The sequence below is a fragment of the Dipodomys merriami genome, unplaced genomic scaffold, assembly GCF_024711535.1.
Source record: "Dipodomys merriami isolate MVZ:Mamm:240054 unplaced genomic scaffold, mDipMer1.0.p SCAF_7, whole genome shotgun sequence".
Classification (NCBI taxonomy): Eukaryota; Metazoa; Chordata; class Mammalia; order Rodentia; family Heteromyidae; genus Dipodomys; species Dipodomys merriami.
This window is the reverse complement of record NW_027206290.1, coordinates 67,109,883-67,134,959: the sequence shown is the minus strand read 5'-3', so window position 1 is coordinate 67,134,959 and position 25,077 is coordinate 67,109,883. Positions and strand designations below refer to the sequence as shown.

The window sequence follows — 25,077 nt, the reverse complement described above, 5'->3', positions numbered from 1 at the left end:
TGGGTGCCATCCTTGAGCTTTTTTGTTTTGCTCAAGGCTAGTCCTCTACCCCTTGAGCCACAGCAAGCAACACTTCCAGCTGTTTTGTGGTTAGAGATAAGAGTCTCATTAACTTTCCTAAATGGGCTGGTTTTGAACCAGAATCCTCAGATCTCAGCCTCCTGAGTAGCTAGGATTACAAGTGCCTGACTTTAAACAGTATTTTTTTAATTAAGTAGAACAGAAAGGAAATAACAGAATTTACCACACGTAAGGGTGAGCATTATTCTCTGAAACTTTTGCTTCTGTTATGTAGAGGATAGATAGATAGATAGATAGATAGATAAGATAGATAGACTGACAGACAGACAGACTTGGTTTATTCATTCATTCAAAGTTTAAACATAAAAGGCATTTCTAAGGGTTTCCAAAAAAGTTTGAAACCTACTGATCAGAAAGAAGTAGTAGAAAGCTTATAATCAAGGGGGGAAAATGACACTAATGAAGTCTACCATTAACCTCCTAGATGACAAAAGCAATTTTGAACCACTTAGAAACAATTCATCCTTCAAGGGCTCCCTTTCCTTTGGCTGATGTGTTCCCATGTCCTTTTTGTACTACATGAGGAGCTATTTTGCAAATGGCTGCCTGAAAACAGCAAAAATAAGCATCAAGGTACAAGCTACTTAGAAATAAATGGATACTCTCAAAGCTGGGTGTCAGTGGCTCACGCCTGTAATCCTAGCTACTCAGGAGGCTGAGATCTGAGGATTATGGTTCAAAGCTGGCCTGAGCAAGAAAGTCCATGAGACTCTTATCTCCAATAAACCACCAGGGGCTGGGAAGGTGGCCCAGTGGTAGAGTGCTTGCCTTGCATGCATAAGGCCCTGGGTTCGATTCCTCAGCACCACATAAGCAAAAAAGCCGGAAGTGGCACTGTGGCTCAAGGGGTAGAGCGCTAGCCTTGAGCTGAAGAGCTGAGGGACAGTGCCCAGGCCCAGAGTTCAGGCCCCACAACCGGACCCAAAAAAATAAAAAATAAAAAATAAAAATAAACCACCAGAAAACCAGAAGTGGTGCTGTGGCTCAAGTGGTAGAGCACTAGCCTTAAGCTGAAGAGGAGTTCAGGGATAGCACCCAAGCCCAGAGTTCAAGTCCCATGACCGACCAAAAAAAAAAAAAAAAAAAAGGATACTCTTGTTTGTCCCTTGATATTTTCTCCCTTTAGTTTGAGGGGTAGTCTTCAAAGGGAGGAAAATGGATAATTCATATATTGTATTACTGAGCATCTTGCAAGGTGTTCAAGGCTACTTTCGAAGAAATTTTATATATATATATATATATATATATATATATATATATATATATTTTTTTTTTTTTTTTTTTTAAATTTAAAAGTTTCTTGTCGGTCATGAGGCTTGAATTCTGGGCCTGGGCGCTGTCTCTGAGCTCTTCAGCTCAAGAGGAGAGCACTGCCACTTGAGCCACAGTGCCATTTCTACTTTTCCTGCCTGGGCTGGCTTTGAACCTTGATCCTCAGATCTCAGCACTACGGAGGTGGAGGCAGGAGTGGTTAAGAGACCCTATCTCAAAAACAAAAAAACAACAAAACCAGAAACAAAGGGCTGGGCATGGTGGTATATGTATATAATACCAGCTACTTGAAAGATGGAGATGGGGGCAAAGTTGGCACAAGACCCTAGCTGAGGGCTGGGAAGTTGTCTCAGTCAGTAGTTGAGTGCTTGCCTCACATGCATGAGGCCTGGGTTCAATTCCTCAGCACCACATAAACAGAAAAAGCCAGAAGTAGCGTTGTGGCTCAAGTGGTAGAGCGCTAGCCTTGAGCAAAAACAACTCAGGGACAGCACCCAGGCCCTGAGTTCAAGCCACAGGATCAACAACAACAACAAAAAAAAAACCCTAGCTGAATAACTAAAAACAAAAAGAACAGGCACATGGCTTAAGTTGTACAGTACAAGCAAGAGGCACTGAATTCAATCTCCAGTAACACACACACACACACACACACACACACACACTCTCTCTCTCTCTCTCTCTCTCTCTCTCTCTCTCTCTCTCTCTCTCTCTCTCTCTCTCTCTCTCTCTCTCTCTCTCTCTCTCTCTCTCTCGGAAGTAATGGCATGCATTCAGAAATTTAAATATCTAACACTAGATTAGTGGGCTATGTTGAGACTTTTCCTTCTGTGTGTGGCGAAGTTGAGAGGAGTAGCTTAAAAACCTGGACTGGTTCCTGAGGTCTCAGGATGATATCAGGGATGATTGCACAAGCCACATACATGCTCAGGTATCTTCTGTAGCTGGCAGTCTGTACAGGTCTGGATATTCAGATAGAGATAAACCTTTCTCCTCTACCTCCCTGTACCTGAGCTCAGGAAGGGGAAGGGAAAGAAAGGGTCAGGTAGGGATCCAGATGTGGACTGACCAACTATATTGATGTACTTAGGACTGGGAGGTTCCTCAGCATATGGGACTTTCAGTGGTAAAATTGGGAAAGTCCTGGGCAAACTGGGATGAATTGGTTACGCTGTTCAAATACTCCCTGAAGCTTGAAGCAATGAAATAAGCACTGCTGCTACTGTTGAGGTCAAATCCTGGAGGTGGGGGAAGTGTAGAAGGATAATTTGGAAGAGAATAAGGTGACCATGACACTTTCTGAACACTAGAACATCCATTTTCCTTAGGCATACAAAGAAGTTGCAATAGCAGACTTATACAATCTGATACTGATTCTCACAAAAAAAAAAAAAAAAGTAATTCTGGCAGACACACATATTTTAAAGACTGGGCTCAAACAGGTTAGAGGAAAAAAGGAAAAGATTATCTGTCAAATAAAAGAAAAGCATTTAACCTCAAAGAGTAGGTGGAATACCAATATGGTGAGCAATTTTATAAATTGAGCACTTCAGCTTTTAAAGACACATAATACTTCTTATAATTTCTAAATTGAGTTACCTGTCCACCCATGAAAAAACGTGTAACTTATGCACATTTTTCTTAGAGCTGGTTAAAATGAAAGGCAGCTGCTCCCAGCCTATTTCTACCAGTGAGAGGTGTGCAAAAAGACAAACAAGCATAGGCTCAAAAAGAAGTTTGTAATTTTGTAAGTTGTTCAGGTGAGTCACACTTCAAAGGTTTAATGCATTGAAGCACTGTGTCAGGCACAAGTAGACAGCTTTGTTTTTGCAGTGCTAAGAATAAAAACCAGGACCTCGCATATGCCAAGCAAACACCTTATGCAATGAGCTATACCTTCATCCCATGAACAAAGCTTTTACTTTTTTTTTTTTTTTTGGGGGGGTCTGGTCGTGGGGCCTGAACTCTGGGCCTGGGCGCTGTCCCTCAGCTCTTCAGCTCAAGGCTAGCGCTCTACCACTTGAGCCACAGCGCCACTTCTGGCTTTTTTCTTTTTGCTTATGTGGTGCTGAGGAATCGAACCCAGGGCCTCAGGCATGCAAGGCAAGCGCTCTACCACTGAGCTACCTTCCCTGCCCAAAGCTTTTACTCTTAAGAAGATGGTGCAGGTGGCTCATGCCTAGCTACTCAGGAGGCTGAGATCTGTGGATCATGGTTCAAAGCCAGCCCAGACAGGAAAGTCTATGAGACTCTTATCTCCAATAAACCACCAGAAAACCAGAAGTGGCACTGCGTTCACCTTGAGCTGAAGAGCTCAGGGACACCATCCAGGCCCCGAGTTCAAGCCCCATGACAAGAGAGAGAGAGAGAGAGAGAGAGAGAGAGAGAGAGAGAGAGAGAGAGAGAGAGAGAGAGAGAGAGAGAGAGAGAGAGAGAGGAGAGAGAGAGAGAGGAAGGGCAGGAAGGAAGGAAGGAACCCCATAGGTAGAGCTAGGCACCAGTGCTCATACATCTAAGCCTAGCTACTCAGGAGGCTGAAATCTGAGGATCATGGTTTGAAGTTAGCCTGGGCAGAAAGAAAAGTATTAGATTTAGCTCTAATTAACCAGGTTTTTTTTTGTGGTTTTTGTTTTTTTAAGCTGGAATGGAGGTGTGGCTCAAGTGATAGAGTGCCAACCTTAAGCAAAAAAGCTAAGGATAGTACCAACCCCTGAGTTCAAGTCCCAGTACTGTCACCAAAAAAAAAAAAAAAGGTAGGTGTGGTTGCATATACCTATAATCACAGCACCCCCATGACTGAGGCAGGGCAATCACAAGTTCAAGATCAGCTTGAGCTACACAGTGAGAATCTGTCTCAAATTAAAAAAAAAATAGGTAATAAGTAAACACAAAAGATTAAAACAAGACATAAACAAGCATCCTTTTTCTTCTAAAAAGGATTTGTCAAGATCTCTAACTTAGGGCTGGAAATGTGGCTTAGTGGCAGAGTGCTTGCCTAGCATGTATGAAGCTCTGAGCTCAATTCCTCAGAACCACATAAACATAAAAAGCAACAAGTGGGGGCTGGGAAGGTGCTAGCCTTGAGCTGAAGAGCTGAGGGACAGCGCCCAGCCCGAATTCAGGCCCCACAACCGGACCCCCCCCCAAAAAAAGCAACAAGTGGTGATGTGGCTCAAGTGGTAGAGTGTTAGCCTTGAGCAAAAGAAGCTCAGGAACAGTGTCCAGGCCCTGAGTTCAAGCCCCAGGACTGGCAAAAAAACAATCTATAGCTTAATCACTGCCTAATAACTATCAGCAAAATTCTGTAGCATCCTAAGTGAGGTGACCAGGCCCTAAAATACAAACCTAACACTAACCCTGTCCTTCCCCAAGTACTTTACTTCATGCTCTTTTCTCTCTCCTGAATTTTCAACTTATCTTTGACTCTAACACCCTATCTTCAGCATATTGATCCCTTCTGTCACAGCCCTCAAAATAGTGATGCTGTCTCTGAGCTGGCAGACTTAGCAAATAGTATTCCATTAACCCTGAATTTCAAATAAACATTGAATTTTTCTATATATAAGAATGTCTCACCGGGCGCCAGTGGCTCATGTCTGTAATCCTAGCTACTCAGGAGGCTGAGATCTGAGGATCACAGTTCAAAGCCAGCCCGGGCAGGAAAGACTGTGAGATTCCTATCTCCAATAAACCACTAGAAAACTGGAAGTGGTGCTGTAGCTCAAGTGGTAGAGCGCTTGCCTTGAGCTGAAGAGCTGAGGGACAGCGCCCAGGCCCAAAGTTCAAGCCCCACAACCGACCAAAAAAAAAAAAAAAAAAAAAAAGAAAGAATGTCTCCTGTATTATTTGGGACATACTTACAACTAAAAAAGCTATTAGTGAGGCTGGGAAGATGGCTCAGTGGTAGAGTGCTTGCCTTGCATGCATGAGGCCCTGGGTTCGATTCCTCAGCACCACATAAACAAAAAGAAAAAAGCTGGAAGTGGCACTGTGGCTCAAGTGGTAGAGTGCTAGCCTTGAGCTGAAGAGCTGAGGGACAGTGCCCAGGCCCAGAGTTCAGGCCCCATGACTGGACCCAAAAATAAAATAAAATAAAATAAAAAAGCTGTTAGTTGAACACACAGACAATGAGGATCAAAAAGGAATTTCCTTAACATAAGGGTTTATGAAAAATCCACAGCTGTTATCAAACTCAATGATGAAAGATAAAGTATTCCTCTAAGATCAGGGGACTGATCTGACAAATATGGCTACTTTCATTACATCTATTCAGTATCTTACTAGAAGTTCTTGTCAGAATATTTAGGCAAAAAAGAAGAAATAAGAAATCCAAAGTAGAAGGAAAGATGTAAAACAATCTCTATATACAGGTAACACAAGCCTATATGGAAAAATCCCAAAGAATGCACACTATAATAAAAAAATCTTTTTGAGCTAATAAGTGAATTAAGCAAAACAGTAAGTTTTGACATTAGTCTTTGAAAATCAAAGACCCACAGAAGCTGGGCACTAGTGACTCACATCTGTAATTCTAGCAACTCAGGAAGCTAAGGTCTGAAAACTGTGAAGCAGCTTAAACAAATAAATTGATGCGATCATAAGACTCAAATTTTATCTCCAATTTACTAGCAAAAAGCTGGAATTGATGACATGGCTCAGTGGTAGAGTGCCTGCCACTAGTGAAAGGACAAGGCCCAGTACTGGCACTAAATTTAATGGAGTGGTGGTATTTCAGTTAGCATGAGTGGTGAAATCCTCTCTGAGGGAGTGATCTTCATAATGAGATCTGGAAAATAATAAAAGATTCCTTATAAAAGAAATTCTTACCAAGTGCTGGTGGCTCATGCCTGTAATCCTAGCTACTCAAAAGGCTAACTGGGAGTCCAGGAAAGTCTATGAGATTCTTATTTTCAATTAACCAACAAAAAGCTGGACATGAAGTTGTGACTCAAGTAGTAAAAATGCTAGCTTTAAGTGAAAAAGCTAAGGGACAGCACCCAGGCACTGAGTTCAAGCTCTGGGACTAGCACTAAACTGCCTCGGCTCCCTACACTAAACTACAAACAAACCAATAAGGAAGAATGAGCAACGAAGGACAGCCAACTCAATGTAAACAAGAATTCAGACATTCAGTCTAGAGGATGTGAAAAACAGCACAGATGAAGGAAAAATCCTGAAATGTAAGTGAAGCTTAGAGATTCTTATATTACACAAAGTAAAGGACAATTTTCTTTTTCTTGTCAGGCTTGGGGCTTGAACTCTGGGCCTGAGTGCTGTCCCTTGGCTCTTCAGTTCAAGGCTAGCACTCTACCACTTGAGCCACAGCACCACTTCCAGTTTTCTGATGGTTTCTTGGAGACAAGAGTCTCACAGACTTTCCTTGCTCGGGCTGGCTTTGAACTGCGATCCTCAGATCTCAACCTCCTGAGTAGCTAGGATTACAGGGGTGAGCCACTGGCGCCCGGCTAGGACAATTTTTTTTAATTGGTCTTAGACTCAAAACAGAGAGAATGATAGTAAACAGAAAAAGAAAAATTAAATACGACTTACTAGACCACAGGACATTTTAAGATTTTTTTTTTATTTACCAAGAATGAAATGCATAAACTAGCTACTTAGTAGCCAAAATTTACTACTGGTATAGATTACAAATAATTCATATTCAAGCTTCAATGCCGCAGAAGCATAACTACTTCTCCTTAGCAGATGTTTTTATATCAAACTTACATTCTAGCTTTTGTAATTGGGAATACAGGTTGAATGTTCTTTATCCAAAATGTTTGGCATCAGAAATATTTCACATTTCAGGTTGTTTCAGATTTGAGAATATATGCATAGACTGCCAAAACCCTAAAAATCCAAAATGCTCTGAAACCACATAAGAAAGAAAAAGAGGCCAGGCGCTGGTGGCTCACGCCTGTAACCCTAGCTACTCAGGAGGCTGAGATCTGAGGATCGCGGTTCAAAGCCAGCCCGGGCAGGAGAGACCGGGAGACTCCTATCTCCAATAAACCACCAGAAAACCGGAAGTGGTGCTGTAGCTCAAGTGGTAGAGCGCTCGCCTTGAGCTGAAGAGCTGAGGGACAGCACCCAGGCCCAGAGTTCAAGCCCACGACCGACAAAAAAAAAAAAAAAAAAAAAAAGAAAGAAAAAGAGGGGCTAGGAATGTGGTTTAGGGGTAGAGTGCTTGCCTAGCATGCATGAAGCCCTAGTTTTGATTCCTTAGGACCACATAAAACATAAACAGAAAAGGCTGCAAGTGGTACTGTAGCTTAAGTGGTAGAATGCAAACCTTGAGCAAAAAAAGCGGGGCATGACACCTGGAAAGGTGGCTTGGTAGAGTGCTTGCCTAGCATGCATGAGGCCCTGGGTTCGATTCCTCAGCACCACATAAACAAAAAAAGCCAGAAGTGGCGCTGTGGCTTAAGTGGTAGAGCACTAGCCTTGAGCTGAAGAGCTGAGGGACAGCGCCCAGGCACAGAGTTCAAGCCCCAAAACCGACCCCCCCCAAAAAAAACCCCACACATACACACACAAAAAAAAAAACACACAAAAAGAAGCTCAGAGACAGTGCCTAGGCCCTGAGTTCAAGCCCCACAACTGGCAAAACAAACAAACAAACAAAAAAACAAGAAGAAAAAGAGAGGGAAGTAGGGAGGAAGGAAGAAAGAAAAGAAAAAGAAAAGGAACAAACCTACATAGGCTAAGCAGGCTTATGGCTACCATCCCAGCTACTCAGAGTTGGAGTTTAGAACTATGGTTCAATCAAGGCCAGCCTGGGCAAGAACCTACCAGAATCAATAAGCTGGACGTGGTGGTACATGCCTATGGTCCCAGAAACTTAAGAAGGCTGCAGGTAGGAGGATCATGGTTTGAGAGTGGCACTGGACTAACATACACACATTAAAAACAACAACAAGAAGCCTGGGGCACCAGTGGCTCCTACCTGTAATCCTAGCTACTCAGGAGGACAGCCAGGGCAGAAAAGTCTGTGGGACTCTTATTTCCAATCAACCACCAGAAAACTAGAAGTGGTGCCATGGCTCAAGTGGTAGACTGCTGGCCTTGACCTGAAGAGCTGAGGGACAGCGTCCAGGCCCAGAGTTCAAGCTCCATGCCCAACAAAACAAAACAAAACAAAAGCCAAGTCCAGCGCCGGTTCATGCCTGTAATCCTAACTACCTACTCAGGGGGCTGAGATCTGAGGATAGCAGTGAACTGCTATTCAGGGTAGAAAGTCTGTGAGACTCTTATCTCCAATTTACCACCAGAAAAACCGGAAGTAGCATTGTGGCTCAATTGGCAGAGTGCTGGCCGTGAGCTGAAGAGCTGAGGAACTGCACCAAGGCCCAGAGTTCAAGCCCCATGACCGACAAAAAAAAAAAAAAAAAAAAAAGACAAAAACAACAACAACAACAAAATGACAAAACCCTATCTGAAAAATAACTAAAAGTGAAAAAACCTCTGGGCATAAATGACTCATACCTACAATCCTAGTTACTCAGAAGGTTGAGATCTGAAGATCATGGTTCAAAGCCAGTGAAGACAAATTTAAGAGACTTTTATCTTCAAATCCAGCAAAAAGTTCAAGCACTCATACTGGCACACACACATGTATGTACACAGACATGTAAGAACAAAACAAAAAGAACAAGAAACATTGGATGCATGGTTCAAGTAATACAGCATCTGCAGAGCCAACATGATGCTGAGTTCAAAACTCCAGTATTGCCAACAACAAAACATAAAAAGTTTCAGATTTTGGAGTACTTAGGATTTTTTTATTTTTGGATTAGGGATGCTCAAACTACACCTGGTAAGGTATACACCTATTGCTTTTATGAGTACAAATCCCTCTGGGAGCACTTCAGAGAGCAGTGGTAAACACTTTCTCATGGAGATATGCCAGCTTCTCTAAGCGAGTTCGTTTCAATAGTGGGAGCCACTCCCAGTAGGATAACTCTACCACACGATACCCAAGCCGAACTAACTGCCGCCTCTTCATATTGTGCAGTCCAAGCAGATCTCTGGAACCATAACAATACTGGTTTCTATTTGTCAGCTGAATGGCTAGTTTCACTAGTGGGGTCTCTTTCTGGACTGGGGGACAAGGATCAGCCACTTCCATAGTACCCAATCTATCTGCTACATTGCAATGGTCACCCTCCATGGTTATGGGCCCTTTGTTGTCTAACTCCATGGGCTTCTGGCTAGCCTTTGACTCAATTTCCCCCTTGAAATAACTTCTTGGTTTCCCTTTCAGCAACTGATTCATCAAGTCATCTGTAAGGCTGACTCCCACATGCTTAAGTCTTATTTTGGCTACATCTTCAGTTGGTATGGCATCTCTGTTAAATGGTAAGGGCTTCATGTTAGCATCGAGCTGGACCTCCATGTCAGAGGACCGAGTATGAGGCAAAATCATATGGTGCATGATGTACTGGGGGCCACCCAACATGGTCTCAAGTAAAGAGAAAGCTTCTAGGAATTCAGGCTTTGAGGTCATATCCTTTCTTGCTAAATTCCACAACTTTGCAGATGCTTCTTTCTGAAGGTGAGAGCTGAGACGATTGCCTCTATAATCTGGACACTCAATGCCAACTGTACCATCAAGAGTATACAGTTCCTTACTGAGTTCAAACTTACTTCTCTCCTGGGCCAACCTGACAAACCCTGGACTCAGAGCAATGTTGATAAACTCTGTTGGAAAGTACTCTGAAAATGCCAGGCCCAGCAGGCAAGTAAGCAGGTGTTCTGGGTATTGGTTGAATTCAGGCATCTTTCTGTGAATCTCATTTATCAGGCTAGAATAAAATTCTTCTGTGTTGGGTGGCTTATAGTTAAGAGTTCCAAATGACCACAAAATCTTGGCTACATCTTTACTTCGACAATGTGCTACCCGAGAAGGCAAAGAGGCAGCCACTGCGTTCATGACTCTTTCATCCAGGAAGCGTAAGGCTGAGCAGGCAAGCGTCAGGTGCATGACACCTTGCACTCCTAGGGAAGGAATTCGCTGAGGAGCAATCTCTCCAAATTGCTTCATGAACTTTACATGATCCATGTGAGTGAAACGGAACATTTTAAGAATATGCACTAAGGCATGACTACTAAGATGTTTCATGTCCGCACAAGCCAAGTCTCCAATTTTCCGCATGACAAATTCAGACAGACTACTACTTGACTTAAAGAACCCCAAACAGATTGTGCCAACTTCCTCTAAATTGATCAAATCTATGTACTTAACAATCAGTGATTCTAGTTTTTGCATTAGGTCTTGTGGTGCCTCACGATTTTCACCTACAATATAAATTAAGTGAATCAGCTGGGACAAGGATAGATCTTTCCAGTGCAAATTAAGGTAACTAAAAAAAATATTTAAAAATCGAGGTGCTTTGCGGCCCAAGTATCGCCAAAGATCAGCCACCAAGAGAAGCTGATCTAAACTCATCTTCCACACCTGATGGCAAAACCTGGTTTCATATACATCTAGAATTGAATGGGAGCGAGGGATTCCTAAAACAACAAAGGCTTTCAAAATACTGATCAAATCTTCAGTATGGAAGAGTTGTATGTTCTTCATACTCAGCTGGCATAGCAAGGCAAAGCTGGCCCTGGGCAGCAAACCAGGCTGCTGCTCAGCAGGCAAAGTGCTCAGCTTACAGAAATAATCAACAATGACTTCAGGCTGAAGGCTATTTTGATAAACTGTGACTTTGTGCAAAATTAGTTCACCTTCTGAAACAGACAAGGGCTGACAAGTCTCAGATCTGGTATAGCTGTGTAGCTGGTACTCTGGCCTTAGCTGCAGGAAAACCCGGGTGTCTTCTAAGGAGTCAAACACTTCTACATCTTCTTCATCAACCCTCAGTGAGCCTGGCTGCCATGTGCTGGCATTGGAGATAGAAGCCTTGCTGAATTCCAAACCCAGGAGGGCACGGCTGGTTGTAAGTCCTCTTTGAGAAGAGGCTATACTAACAATGTTGTTAACTTTTCTGGCAGTATAGTGGAGGCTATGTTGCTCTGGAAGGTCCTGTCCCCCTTGCTGTGTCCTGCCGCCCATATTCCAATATGCCATACTTTGGGTTGCACTGTAGGCAAAAGGACTGCAAAATACTTTGTATTTTACAGGCTTTAACAACTTGAGAGTAGTTGTCATTCTGGTGTGAGGACTGATCTTTCTGGCAGGCAGAGCACAGTCCTCATAGGTCTGATCAGGTAGTTTCTTGTCTACATGGTGCTTGATTAGAGCTGGACAGTGAGGTGTTCCACATAAACTGCCCGGAAATCTTCGGAATACCACAAGAGCCATGGATCACAAATGACTGGGCCAGAATTGGTGCCAGATACTGAAAAAAGGGTAGATGAAGAATAAATGGCTTCCAATCACAATACTAAAACTTATAAGAAACAGATACAAACTACAAGGCTGTCCACACAAAGTTCAATGCTAATGAATACCCAAACCACAAGCCACCATGTATCAAAGATAAACCCTTCCTTGCATAAAGGCACAGGAAAACCCCAAACCCACGAGTTCTTAAGACACCTGCTTGATCCAACTTACTACTTGGTTGTAGAAAAGTCACAGTCAGTTGCTTGCTAACACAACAGGAATGAAAAAGAAGATTGCCAAAAGAAAGCTGGGAAAAGAATGAGCAATTCCTTTCATCCTTTAACAGCAACAAAAAAGTATAGTTGGAGAATAAGATATTTATAAAGCCTACTACACTAATAGCACAAATGAAAAAGTGTTTTAGTTCTTTTTTTTTTCCTTTCTTTGTCAGTCATAGGGCTTGAACTCAGGGCCTGGACACTTGTCTCTGAGCTCTTTTGCTCAAGGCTAGCACTCTTACCACTTTGAGCCACAGTGCCACTTCCAGTTTTCTGGTGGTTAATGGGAGATGAGTCTCACCAGGACTTTTCGGCCTGGGCTGGCTTTGAACCATGATCTTCAGATCTCAGTCTCCTCACTATCTAGGATTACAGGCTTGAGCCACCAGTGCCCAGCTATTTTTTTTTGCCAGTACTAGAACTTGAACTCAGGGCCTTGCATTCTTACTTAAAGACTTAGACTTTTCTCCTATAGCTGGTGCTCTACTACTTGAGCCACACCTTCAGTTCCAAGTGTTGTAATTAAAAAGAAGAGAGTTTTTCTAATTTGCCTGCCCAAACTGGCTTTAAGCTCAATTTTCAGATTTTAGTCTCTTGAGTAGCTAGAATTATAAGCACCTGTTCTCCTAGTGTTGTCTGGGGGTTTTTGTGTGTTTTTTTTGTTTGTTTGTTAGTCATGGGGCTTGAACTCTTCAGCTCTTCAGCTCATGGCTAGCTCTCTACCGCTTGAGCCACAGTGCCACTTCCAGTTTTCTAGTGGTTTATTGGAGACAGGAGTCTCTCGGACTTTCCTGCCCAAGCTGGCTTTGAACCGTAATCCTCAGATCTCAGCCTCCTAAGTAGCTTGGATTACAGGCATGAGCCACTGGCACCCGGCTTTGTTTTGTTTCTTTTTTTAAACCAGTCCTGGGGATTGAACTAGGGCCTGGGCACTGCCACTGAGCTTCTTTTGCTCAAGGCTAGCATTCTACCACTTGAGCCATAGTGTTACTTCTGGCTTTTTCTGTTTATGTAGGATGGAGAAATTGAACCCAGGGCTTCATGAATGCTAGGCAAGTGCTCTACCACTAAGCCACATTCCCAGCCCTCCTAGGCTTTTTTGGTTTTTTTTGCCAGTCATGGGGCCTGAACTCTGGGGCTGGGCACTGTCCCTCAGCTCTTCAGCTCAAGGCTAACGCTCTACCACTTGAGCCACAGCACCACTTCTGTCTTTTTCTACTAATATGGTGCTGAGGAATCAAACCCAGGGCCTCATGCATGCAAGGCAAGCACTCTACCACTGAGCTATCTTCCCAGCCCCGTTTTTTTTTAATGGTTTATAATACATTATTATTTATTATTATTATTTATAAGTAGTTGTACAAAGAGGTTACCATTCAATATGCTTATGAGTGCAATGAATCTTTTAGAAAGTTTTATTGTCTAGCCGGGCGCTGGTGGCTCACGCCTGTAATCCTAGCTACTCAGGAGGCTGAGATCTGAGGATCGCGGTTCAAAGCCAGCCCGGGCAGGAAAGACCGTGAGACTCCTATCTCCAATAAACCACCAGAAAACCAGAAGTGGCGCTGTAGCTCAAGTGGTAGAGCGTTCGCCTTGAGCTGAAGAGCTGAGGGACAACGCCCAGACTCAGAGTTCAAGCCCCATGACCGACAAAAAAAAAAAAAAAAAAAAAATTATTATCTTTAAGTAGTTGTACAAAGGGACTGCCATTCAACAAAGTACTTTTTTTTTGGGGGGGGGGGTAGGTCCTAGGGTATGAATTCAAGGCATAGGCTGAGGGCTTTTTGTTGTTGTTGTCATTTTTGAGGGCTTTTTTTTTTTGCCAGTCCTGAGGCTTGAACTCAGGGCCTGGACACTGTCCCTAAGCTTCTTTTGCTGAAGGCTAGCAGTCTACCACCACAGCGCCACTTCTGGCTTTTTCTGTTTATGTGGTAGTGAGGAATTGAAACCAGGGTTTCATGTATGCTAGGCAAGCACTCTGCCACTAAGCCACATTCCTAGCCCTAGGCTTAGCTTTTATGTTCAAGATTATGGCTCTACTACTTGAGCCACAACTCCATTTCCATTTCTATTTTTTTAGTAGTTAATTTGAGACTTGCCAGTTTGAGACTTTCCAGCCCAGGCTGGCTTGGAACCATGATCCTCAGATTTCATCCTATTGTGTAGGTAGATTACAGGCATGAGCCACCAGTAATGGCAAACTTTTTGTTGCTGTTGTTGTTGTTGGTCATGGGGCTTGAACTCTGGGCCCAGGCGCTGTCCCTCAGCATTTCAGCTCAAGGCTAGCACTCTACTTGAGCCACAGCACCACTTCTAGTTTTTCTGGTGGTTTATTGGAGATAAGAGTCTCACAGACTTTACTGCCCAAGCTCGCTTTGAACCATGATCCTCAGATCTCAGCCTCCTGAGTAGCTAGGATTACGGCGTGAGTCACCGGCACCCAGCTATGAATGACCACTTCTAAAAGGTAGTTGAGACCAACATTAAAATGACAACGTTGTCCAATTAAAATTTGCCATTAAGCCGGGCACTGAGGGCTCACACCTGTAATCCTAGCTACTTAGGAGGCTGAGATCTGAGGGTTGTGGTTTAAAGCCAGCCCAGGCAGAAAAGTCTGTGAGACTTTTTTTTTGGGTCCGGTCATGGGGCCTGAATTCTGGGGCTGGGCGCTGTCCCTCAGCTCTTCAGCTCAGGGCTAGCACTCTACCACTTGAGCCACAGTGCCACTTCCGGCTTTTTTCTTTTTGCTTATGTGGTACTGAGGAATTGAACCCAGGGCCTCAGGCATGCAAGGCAAGCGCTCTACCACTGAGCCACCTTCCCAGCATTTTCAGCATTTTTTTTTGGTCTGTCGTGGGGTCTAAACTCTGGGCCTGGGTGCTAATCCCAGCTCTTCAGCTCAAGGCTAGCGCTCTACTACTTGAGCCACAGCAACACTTCAGTTTTTTCTGCTTATATGGGGCTAAGGAATCAAACCCAGGACCTCATACATGCGAGATAAACACTCTACCACTGAGCCACCTTCCCAGCCCCTCTGTGAGACTCATCTCCAGTAAACCACTGGAAAACTGGCAGTGGCACTGTGGCTGGAGTGGTAGAGGGCTAACCTTTAGCTGAATAGCTGAGAGACAGTGCCTAGGCCTAGAGTTCAAGCCCAACAACTGACAAAAAAAAAAAAAAAAAGGAAGAGCTCCACTGTCATCTTTAGATTTTTTTTTTTTTTTTAGGAAGGCAGTACTTGGATTTAAACTCAGGGCTATACACACTCATGAGGTAGGTATTCTACCCACCTTGAGTCATTCTGCCAGTCCTTTTTGTATTGGTTATTATTATTATTTTTTTTGTCGGTCGTGGGGCTTGAACTCTGGGCCTGGGCGCTGTCCCTCAGCTCTTCAGCTCAAGGCGAGCGCTCTACCACTTGAGCTACAGCGCCACTTCCAGTTTTCTGGTGGTTTATTGGAGATAGGAGTCTCACGGTCTCTCCTGCCTGGGCTGGCTTTGAACCGCGATCCTCAGATCTCAGCCTCCTGAGTAGCTAGGATTACAGGCGTGAGCCACCAGCGCCCGGCTGTATTGGTTATTTTTTATGGCATCTTGCTTTATTCCTGAGTTGGATCCTCCCTCCTATTGGTGCTTTCCCACGTTAGTGGAATGACAGACATATACCACCATGCAAAGCCATTGGCTGTGAATTTTTTTTTTTTTTTGCCAGTCCTAGGGCTTGAACTCAGGGCTTGGGCACTGTCCCTGAGTTTCTTTGGCTCAAGGCTAGCACTCTACCCCTTGAGCCACAGCACCACTTCCGGCTTTTTCTGTGTATGTGGTACTGAGGAATCGAACCCAAGGCTTCATGCATGCTAGGCAAGCACTCTACCACTAAGCCTGGATTAATTTGGTTCTTTACTGTGACCTATGAACCATTTTGCCCAAGTTTCAACCCATGTATCAGGTGCCACAGACCAGGGGTCAGCAAACTATACCTCAGGGCTCAAATCTAGTCCTGTACCTATTATATAAGTAAAGGCTTATCAGAATTTACTCATAGTTTAAATTGATTTTCCTGTCATAAAAGCAGAATTATTTGGATTTATGCAAGTATTTACTGTCTAGCCCTGTATATAAAAGGTTCATGACCTGCCAAAGGCCAGTGGCTCATACCTGTAATCCTAGCTACTCAGAAGGCTGAGATCTGAGGACCACAGTTCAAAGCCAGCCCTGGCAGGAAAGTCTCTGAGACTCTTATCTCCAATAAACCACCAGAAAACTGCATGTGGTACTGTGGCTCAAGTGGTAGAGAGCTAGCCTTCAGCTGAAGAGCTCAGGAACAGCACCCAGGCCCAGAGTTCAAGCCCCACAACCAAAAAAAAAAAAAAAGGTTCATAGCTTTCTGCCGTAGAGCATTAGTTGGTTAGTTAATTTATTTTGAGGTGCTAGGGCTAAAGTTCTAGGCTTCACATATGCTAGCTAAGTGTCTACCTCTGAGTCCGGTCGTAGTCTGTAGTCCTTCAATATATCTTAGAAACTAGCTACTAAAAAGTAACTTTGTCCCTCAGTTTGGGGTTTTGCTTTTTTTTTTGGTCTGGTCTTGCTTTTTTTTTGGTCCGGTTATGGGCCCTGAACTCTGGGCCTGGGCGCTGTCCCTCAAATCTTCAGCTGAAGGCTAGCGCTCTACCACTTGAGCCACAGTGCCACTTCCGGCTTTTTTCTTTTTGCTTATGTAGTGCTGAAGAATCGAACCTAGGGCCTCAGTCTTGCAAGGCAAGTGCTCTATCACTGAGCTACCTTCCCAGCCCCAGTCTGGAGTTTTGAATCCAGGGTCTTGTACATGCTAGGTAACTGCTTTAATATTTTCTCTTTACCCTCTCACCCTTTTTTTTTGGGGGGGGGGGAGGGGTGGTCCGGTCGTGGGGCCTGAACTCTGGGCCTGGGCGCTGTCCCTCAGCTCTTCAGCTCAAGGCTAGCACGCTACCACTTGAGCCATAGCACCACTTCCGGCTTTTTTTTTTTTTCTGCTTATGTGGTGCTGAGGAATCGAACCCAGGGCCTTATGCATGCGAGGCAAGCACTCTACCACTGAGCCAACTTCTCAGCCCCTCACCCTTCTTTTTTTTTTTGAGACAAGACCTCACTAATTTTTTGTCTGAGCTAGCCTGGAATTCCTGATCCTCTTGTCTATGCCTCATGGTAGCTAAGATTATAGGCATGTATCACTGCATCCAAGCTGAGAAATAACTTTTTAAGAATCTCCCCTTTTATTTGTATGTCCCTTCCCCATGGTATAACCCCTGCTTTCACTGTATTTGATGTTGTTATAATTTGGAGGGGAAAGGAAAAAACAAATCGTTTAAATAGGGATACAGGTGGACCCATTGCAACAATGAGACATACAACTTGTATGTCTAAAACGAACTTTACAACTTTGGGGGGGGGTTGGGTGAGGGGGGAGGATGGGATGGGAAGGGGAACAAAAGAGGAGGCTACAGTGCTTGATAAGAAATGTACTCATGGGCTGGGAAGTTGGCTCAGTGGTAGAGCGCTTGCCTTGCATGCCTGAGGCCCTGGGTTCGATTCCTCAGCACCACATAAGCAAAAAGAAAAAAGCCGGAAGTGGCGCTGTGGCTCAAGTGGTAGAGCACTGGCCTTGAGCTGAAGAGCTGAGGGACAGTGCTCAGGCCCAGAGTTCAGGCCCCACAACCGGACCAAAAAAAAAAAAAAGAAATGTACTCATTATCTTGCCCATGTAATTGTAACCTCTCTGTACAGTATTTTCACACAAAAAAAATAATAATCTCCCCTTTTAGCATGCATTAGTTGTACAAGGGAAGGGTTTTCATTCTGACATTTCCACACATGTAAAAAATGTACCCAATCAATCTCACTTCCTCTAATCTTCTCCCTTATCTCCCTTCCTTTTTCTCAAAACAATTTCAATAGTTTTCATTGTTCTATTTTCAAGTATGCAAATGAATCTGACCATATTCATCCTCATTTGCCCCCTTCATTAGCTCTTATAATTCCCACTGGTGTTCCTCCAATAGATGGTGTGAGCTTGATTGAGGAAAAACAAAAAATGTTATACAAGACAGAAACTATTAGCTGGGCACAAGTGGCTCACAACTGTTATCCTAGCTACTCAGAAGGCTGAGATCTGAGGCTAGTAGTTCAAAGCCTGCCCAGACAGGAAAGTCTATGAGACTCTTATCTCCAATTAACCACAAAAAAAAGGTAGGAATACATCTGTGGCTCAAGTGATAGGGTGCTATCCTTGAGCAAAAAAAGGGATAAGGTCCAGGCCCTGAGTTCAAGCCCCAGTACTGGTACTAAATTAAAAAAAAATTATAAGGAAACTATATTGACAGGAAAAAAGGTAGGGGGAGAAAGTATAGGGAGGTTGGAGAGTGATATAAAATAGAGCCTCTGGGAGGCTGAGATAAAAAAGATCACAATTGGAGGCCAGATAATGCAGAAAAATCCACAAGACCTCTTCTCAACCCACAACTGGGTAGAACTGTATGTACTTACTATGTGAAAGACTGAGGTAGGGAAGATCATGGTTCCAGGCAAAGATAGACAAAAAGGTCCAGGAGACTCATCTGCACAGGGGGAAGCTGGATGCAGTGGAGCATGCCAATGATCCCAGCAACAATGAGAAACCCACAGCAGGCAGAGCCAGAGTCCATGTACATGCCGGAGTGGGAAGTGAAACCTTATTCTCAAAACAGTGAGTGAAAAACAAGGTTGGAGGCATGGCGCAAGTGGTAGAGCACCAGCCTGGCAAGAATGAGGCCCTGGGTTCAAACTTCATTATTGGGGAGGAAAAAAGCATAGAGTCCTGAAGTTTGTTATACAGAAGTCAAGAGATATAAAACTCAGACATCAAGCCAGGTTCCAATGATTCATACCTGAAATCCTAGCTCCTTAAGTGGGTGATATCTGAGGACTGTGGTTCGAAGCCAGTTCAGGAGGAAAAGTTCCTGAGACTGTTATCTTCAGTAAACTACGAAAAAGCTGGAAATGGAGCTGTGACTCAAGTGGTGGAGCTATAGCCTTAAGCAAAAGAAGTCCAGGGATAGTGCCTAGGCCCTGAGTTCAAGACCCAGGACCAGTACAGAAAAAAAAAGTTAGAAATCAATAAATACCAACAAGGCAGAGGAGTTGGCTGCACCTGTAGGTCTAGCTACTTGGAAGGCTAAGGTGCACAGGAATTGAAGACCAGCCTGGCAAACATAATGACCCTCTTTAAAATAAATATCAAGAAAGAAATAGCAACACAAATGTATTATGTGAAAGCAGCTGCTCTATTGCTATGGTAAAATTAAGAGAGAAACATTTTTCTATTTAAAATTTCTTTTAATCATGTTGCTATAACATTAAATCACATTTTAAAATACACCGATAAATGTCAAAAGAAACAGATCAATAGGTGAAAGTATTCAGGAACAAAGATGGAGAGAGGCCAGACGCTGGTGGCTCACACCTGTGATCCTAGCTACTCAGGAGGCTGAGATCTGAGGATCACAGTTCAAAGGCACCCCAGGCAGGAAAGTCTATGAGACTCTTATCTCCAATTAACCACCAGAAAACCAGAAGTGGCGCTGTGGCTCAACTAGCACTCACCTTGAGCTGAAGAGCTCAGGGAAAGTATCCAGGCCCAGCGTTCAAGCCCCATGACTGACCAAAAAAAAAAAAAAAAGAGAGAGGAAAAGGAATAGTGTTATAAGCTCCACTGATAGTTTAAATCATAAAAATGTGCAACTTAAACAAAAACTAAACTTACAAAATGCATGGAATAACAAGAAATTACGTATTATTCAAAAGACAATGAAATAACATATGGAAAATGTGGAAAAAATATAGTAAAGTACTTCCTACTATCTATAGAACTTTATAGATGTCCAGTAACAGAAATGGTGGGTGGCAAGGAATCTTTGAGGCATGAAGTACAAAACTGTAATTGGTAAACTGGGGCCACTTACTTTTTTCAGCAGGCAACTTTTGGAGTTATACTAAATACCATATCAACACATCTACTGTGGTCTAAAGTATAGCACTTTAAAAGTTAGGTCCTGAGTACTGTGGAAAAGAAAAACAGAGAAGCAAGGAAGAGAAACAGTAGGGTAAAAAAGTAGGAGGAAAGGCACTGGGAAGGAATGGAGGTGGGGTGTGCCGCCCAGGTAGAGCAAACATATCTGAGAGAAAGTTAGAGCTTCTCTTCACTCAAGGACTGCAAAGAATCCACTAGTTCAAAAGAGAGACTATGAGATGTTCTATTAACTCTGGGTTCTTTTTCACTAAAGACTCAAAGACATCTGATGTCATTGCACAAAGCTCCTTTCCTAGTTTAAGTGCCCCAAGTATACTCTCCTTCCCAGTGCCACTTTAAGAGTCTTAATCAGTGTATATTCTCAGAACAGAGACTTGCATTCCCGAAAAGCACTGCCCGCTGCCCACTGATTGATGTGACTTCATAAAAACAAGGAATTTACCTTTCTATTTTCCAGGTGCAGGTCAGAGCAAGTCCAAATAACTTCAAGGGGAGCAGGGCAGAGGAAGGTAACCATGCCAACTGTAGATTAAGTGTATAACACCCTCAGAATATACAAGTTCCAGACACCAAATCGTTGTCTGTCTCCCCCAACCCTTTTCTCCTTCCTTTTCTTCCAGGGTTGAGAATCAAACCTAGAGCCTCACACATGCTAGGCAAGCTCTCTATCACTGAGTAACATACCTAATCTCTAACTTTCTCTAGAAGCAGAAGTGTCTCACATTAAACGCCCTTAGCTATTATTAAGTATATTAACAGGGCTAGTTTCTTCTGCTTCTACATAGGTGAAGAGCATACCAGAGGAGTGTACTAGTATTAGGAAGGTTAAGCACACATGTAAAATTGTTTAGTCAAAGTATCACGTACTGAGCTAAGTTAAACAAAAACCAAATCTAGCAAACCATTCTCTTTTCTTCATTCTGGTTTCAGTGCTTATAAGAACAAAAACAGCCCATACAATCATCTGTTAAAATTTTGTTAGCGTACACAGTCCACTCCTTCTAAGACTCTGTCATTCCTCTATCAGGATGGTAACAGGTGTAGGTAGATATAAAGCCCAAAGATGATTCTGTTAGAGTAACTGCTTTTAAAGAGTTTCCTAGGCTGGGTGCTGGTGGCTCACACCTGTAATCCTAGGCTGAGATCTAAAGATCACAGTTCAAAGCCAGCCCTGCCAGGCAAGTCTATGAGACTCTTCAAATAACCACCAGAAAACCAGAAGTTGAGCTGTGGCTCAAGTGGTAGAGTGCTGGCCTTCAGCTGAAGAGCTCAGGGACAGTGCCGAAGCCAAGAGTTCAAGCCCCACAACTGAACCTCCCCCCCAAAAAAAATTTCCTAAGGCCCTGGATCTGGAAAATCTCTCATATAAAACAGAGTCCTATTGGCCCATATAAATGAGTTTACTAAAAGCATGACAAAAAAAGCCGGTGGCTCACGCCTGTAATCCTAGCTACTCAGGAGGCCGAGATTTGAGGAACACAGTTCAAAGCCAGCCCGGGCAGGAAAGACTGTGAGACTCCTATCTCCAATAAACCACTAGAAAACCGGAAGTGGCGCTGTAGCTCAAGTGGTAGAGCGCTGGCCTTGAGCTGAAGAGCTGAGGGACAGCGCTGAGACCCAGAGTTCAAGCCCCACGACCGACCAAAAATAAATAAATAAATAAAAGCATGACAAAAACCCAGGCATGTAAAGAGAAGTATGTATACCCACAGTCACAAGAAAAGTCTCAAGCAGTTCCAGTAAGTATTACTGTTAGTGCACTAAGCACATGGTTTTACTTGCTTTTTCAGTGTGCAAGACTGTACAGCATATTCTTTTAGACAAGCCAAGGAGGAACTTCAAAATTCTTTGATATCATACTTGTTTTATTTATGTGATAAAAGAAAAGGTTTTGTTGGGAACTAGAAAAATAAATCACTAAATAGGGAAGAGAAACCTTCACTAACAAATATACAGCAGTCCTGCTTAATTGCCAAAGACCTCACTTTATCAGCTGTATGAAGCAATACAGTCATCAGGTTTTATTTTCATATATTAGGCAGGAGCAAATCATGAAGGGCTTTCCTAATGGGATCCAGCACAGTAAGGTACAGACCTGCCTCTGGAAAGGGAGCATTCTTATCTATTCACACTGTACCCAAAGTGCAGAAAACATGACTGGAATTCCAAACACCAACCACAGTGGATTCCAAAGGCCTACAGTGAATGAACAATGAAGTGCCTCTTGGGAAGACCCGAGAAGAATCTACTACAGGGGGGCCTTCACAAAGCTCCCTGACTCAGCAAAAAAAAGAGCTGTTGGATTTTGCTCAGGAAAAAAAAAGGGTGGGGGAGGCAAGGGAAGAAATGTCATTCCCTATCCCTGGAAAGAAAAAGGGGGGGGGGGGGGAGAGAGACAACAATACTAGGTTTTTGCAACCTGAAACTGCTAAAAATAAAGAAAAGGTATGTAAGTCGGCGAGGTGGCTCGTGTCTATGATCCTATCTACTCAGGGGAACTGAGATCTGAGGATTGTGGTTCAAAATCAACACAGGCAGGAAAGTCTGTAAGACTCTCATCTCCAATGAACCACCAAAAAGCTGGAAATGGAAGTGTGGCTCAAGTGGTAGAGCACGAACCAGCCTTGAGAGAAAAGGCTAAGAGACAGCACCCAGACCCTGAGTTCAAGCCCCAGTACCGGAGCACACACAAAAAGGTTTGTCGTGGGGCTGGGAAGGTGGCTCAGTGGTAGAGCGCTTGCCTTGCATGCTCAAGGCCCTGGGTTCGATTCCTCAGCACCACATAAGCAAAAAGAAAAAAGCCGGAAGTGGCGCTGTGGCTCAAGTGGTAGAGCGCTAGCCTTGAGCTGAAGAGCTGAGGGACAGTGCCCAGGCCCAGAGTTCAGGCCCCACGACCGGACCCCCCCCCCAAAAAAAAAAAAAAGGTTTGTCGTAATCTTCTTTTCTTTACTGAAGACTTACCTTGTCCCAAGTACTAAACCAATTAATGGAGAGCATCGCTGCTCAAGGTACGACGTTGGAAACAACAGCTGGTTGGAAACAACAGCATCTCAGGCCCTACCCCGGAGCGGCGGACTCAGAAATGTCCGAGGCATTACTGTGCACAAAGGATTCAGGTGTGGAGAGAGGTGAGAGGGAGATCTCACTACATCTTCACACTGCCCTGGGAGCCACGTACAGTTACAATTCTCACTCAGCACCGGGGCAGGTTCCGGTCGGGTCGCAGGACTCGGGTGGCGAGCGTGACCGAGGCTCTCCGGGACCGGGGCCTGGGCGCACGCCACGGCCTGGACGCCCCAGCAAGGCTGGAGGCTCAGCCTCCGGACCGGGAAACGGCCGCCGCGACCTCCTCCCCAGCCGCTGCCACTCACCTGAGCCTGGCCAAGGCGGGCGCCGCAATATGTGGCCTAGGACCCTGCAGGTTGAGGAGACACGGCCGCTCCTCCACCAGCACCGGGATCCTCAGCGCCACTTCCGGCTTGCCGTCCGCTACTTCCGCCTGCCAGGCGAGGGACGGGTGCAGAAGAGGCTCAAAAGACTCTGCCGCGTTTTCTAAGGACCAAGTCCACTGGAGGGCATGAATGAAAACGCTGGGACGTCTGTGCCCTCCGGGGTAAGAAATAGCACCTTGAATGGGTCACCCTGGAAGTAACTGAGCATCGTAGATACAGGTTTGAATCTGGACATCAGGGTTTTATGACTTCGGGGAACTCACTGTAAACTCTCAAAACCTGGTTTCTCAGCTATACAGTGAGGCTTACAATGCATTTATAATACGGATGTATCTATAAAGTGCTCTCAGGAGAATTAGTGATGGATAGGCCAGACTATTTGGAAAAATGGATGTGATGAGTTAGTGCTGGAGACCAGAACTGTGATGGGTGAGCCAGGCATCTCCTCCCGCCTCCACCGCCCCCCCTTCACCCCAACACCATCACTGTGGTCTCATACCTGGGTTGTTTTGGGGATCCTAGGAAAGAAAGAGACTGCCGAAACTCCACTTCATCAGAAGGGCCAAAGCCAGTCACCAGTGGCTCATGCCTGTCAGCTACTCAAGAGGCTAAAACCTGAGGATATGGGCTTGAAGTCATCCCTGCCAGGAAAGGGCTCTTCTCTCCAATTACACACACACACACACACACACACACACACACACACACACACACACACACACACACACACACACACACACACACACACACACACACACACACACACACACACACACACACACAGCATAACTGGAGCTGTGGTATAAGTAGTAAAGTACCAGCACTGAGTAAAGTTCAGGGACAACACCCAGGCCCTGAGTTCAAGCACCAGGATTGGCATACAGACACAAGAAGGGGGCAGCAGGGGCAGAGGGCAGCCTCTATTGCCATATCTGAGGGCTGAGGGTACTTGAAAGTTGCTGATGAGAGTTTTCATATCTTGTCCCTGCCATCCATTCAATGGGTTGTGGGGGAGACCCAAAAATCCTCCCTCCAGGGGCTGGGAAGGTGGCTCAGTGGTAGAACGCTTGCCTTGCATGCCTGAGGCCCTGGGTTCGATTCCTCAGCACCACATAAGCAAAAAAAAAGGTGGAAGTGGCGCTGTGGCTCAAATGGTAAAGCGCTAGCCTTTAGCTGAAGAGCTGAGGGACAGGGACCAGGCCCAGAGTTCAGGCCCCACGGACGGACCCAAAAAAAAAAATAATAATGCTCCCTCCAGACAGCATCTTATCAAAGTTATATAGAGGGCTGGGAAGGTGGCTCAGTGGTAGAGCACTTGCCTTGCATGCATGAGGCCCTGGGTTCGATTCCTCAGCACCACATAAGCAAAAAGAAAAAACGCCGGAAGTGGTGCTGTGGATCAAGTGGTAGAGCGCTAGCCTTGAGCTGAAGAGCTGAGGGACAGCACCCAGGCCCAGAGTTCAGGCCCCACAACCAGACCCCCCCCCAAAAAAAAGTTATATACAGAGGACATGACCTGGCCAAGGTGAGGGTCCAGCATCCTAACTGCTGAACTTTGTGGAGAGCAGTTTGCCTGGCACCCCAGACCACTGATGCCACTGCTTGAGGGGTCTCTCA

At 44.5% G+C, this 25,077-nt stretch overlaps 2 protein-coding genes across 6 annotated transcripts in view; both read right to left on the bottom strand.

Annotated features, from left to right (window-relative positions):
* Window positions 1-23,469, bottom strand: part of Ubox5 (U-box domain containing 5) — a 42,385-nt gene extending 18,916 nt beyond the window's left edge. For 3 of the 4 annotated variants that reach the window (XM_070006891.1, XM_070006893.1, XM_070006894.1), the window contains exon 1: window positions 23,380-23,469. The gene's annotated coding sequence lies outside the window, so the exon portion shown is untranslated. Of the gene's footprint in view, window positions 1-20,450; window positions 20,534-23,379 lie in introns of those variants that run through there. The other variant, XM_070006892.1, reaches the window with a different exon arrangement.
* Window positions 7,878-23,468, bottom strand: Fastkd5 (FAST kinase domains 5). Of its 2 annotated transcripts, none has more exons than XM_070006889.1 (2): window positions 23,380-23,468; window positions 7,878-11,699 (listed from the first exon to the last, which is right to left on the bottom strand). In XM_070006889.1, exon 2 carries the CDS (start codon window positions 11,660-11,662, stop codon window positions 9,221-9,223), a length of 2,442 nt encoding a protein of 813 aa, XP_069862990.1. In that variant the 5' UTR covers window positions 11,663-11,699; window positions 23,380-23,468; the 3' UTR covers window positions 7,878-9,220. The 2 variants fall into 2 exon arrangements, with proteins under 2 accessions (XP_069862990.1, XP_069862991.1); XM_070006890.1 differs by lacking the exon at window positions 23,380-23,468 and adding an exon at window positions 20,451-20,527.
* Window positions 23,470-25,077: the final 1,608 nt, after the last annotated feature.

Coding starts and splice junctions, on each gene's coding strand:
- Fastkd5 (XM_070006889.1), bottom strand. CDS start 11,662: ATGGCTCTTGTGGTATTCCGAAGATTTCCGGGCAGTTTATGTGGAACA.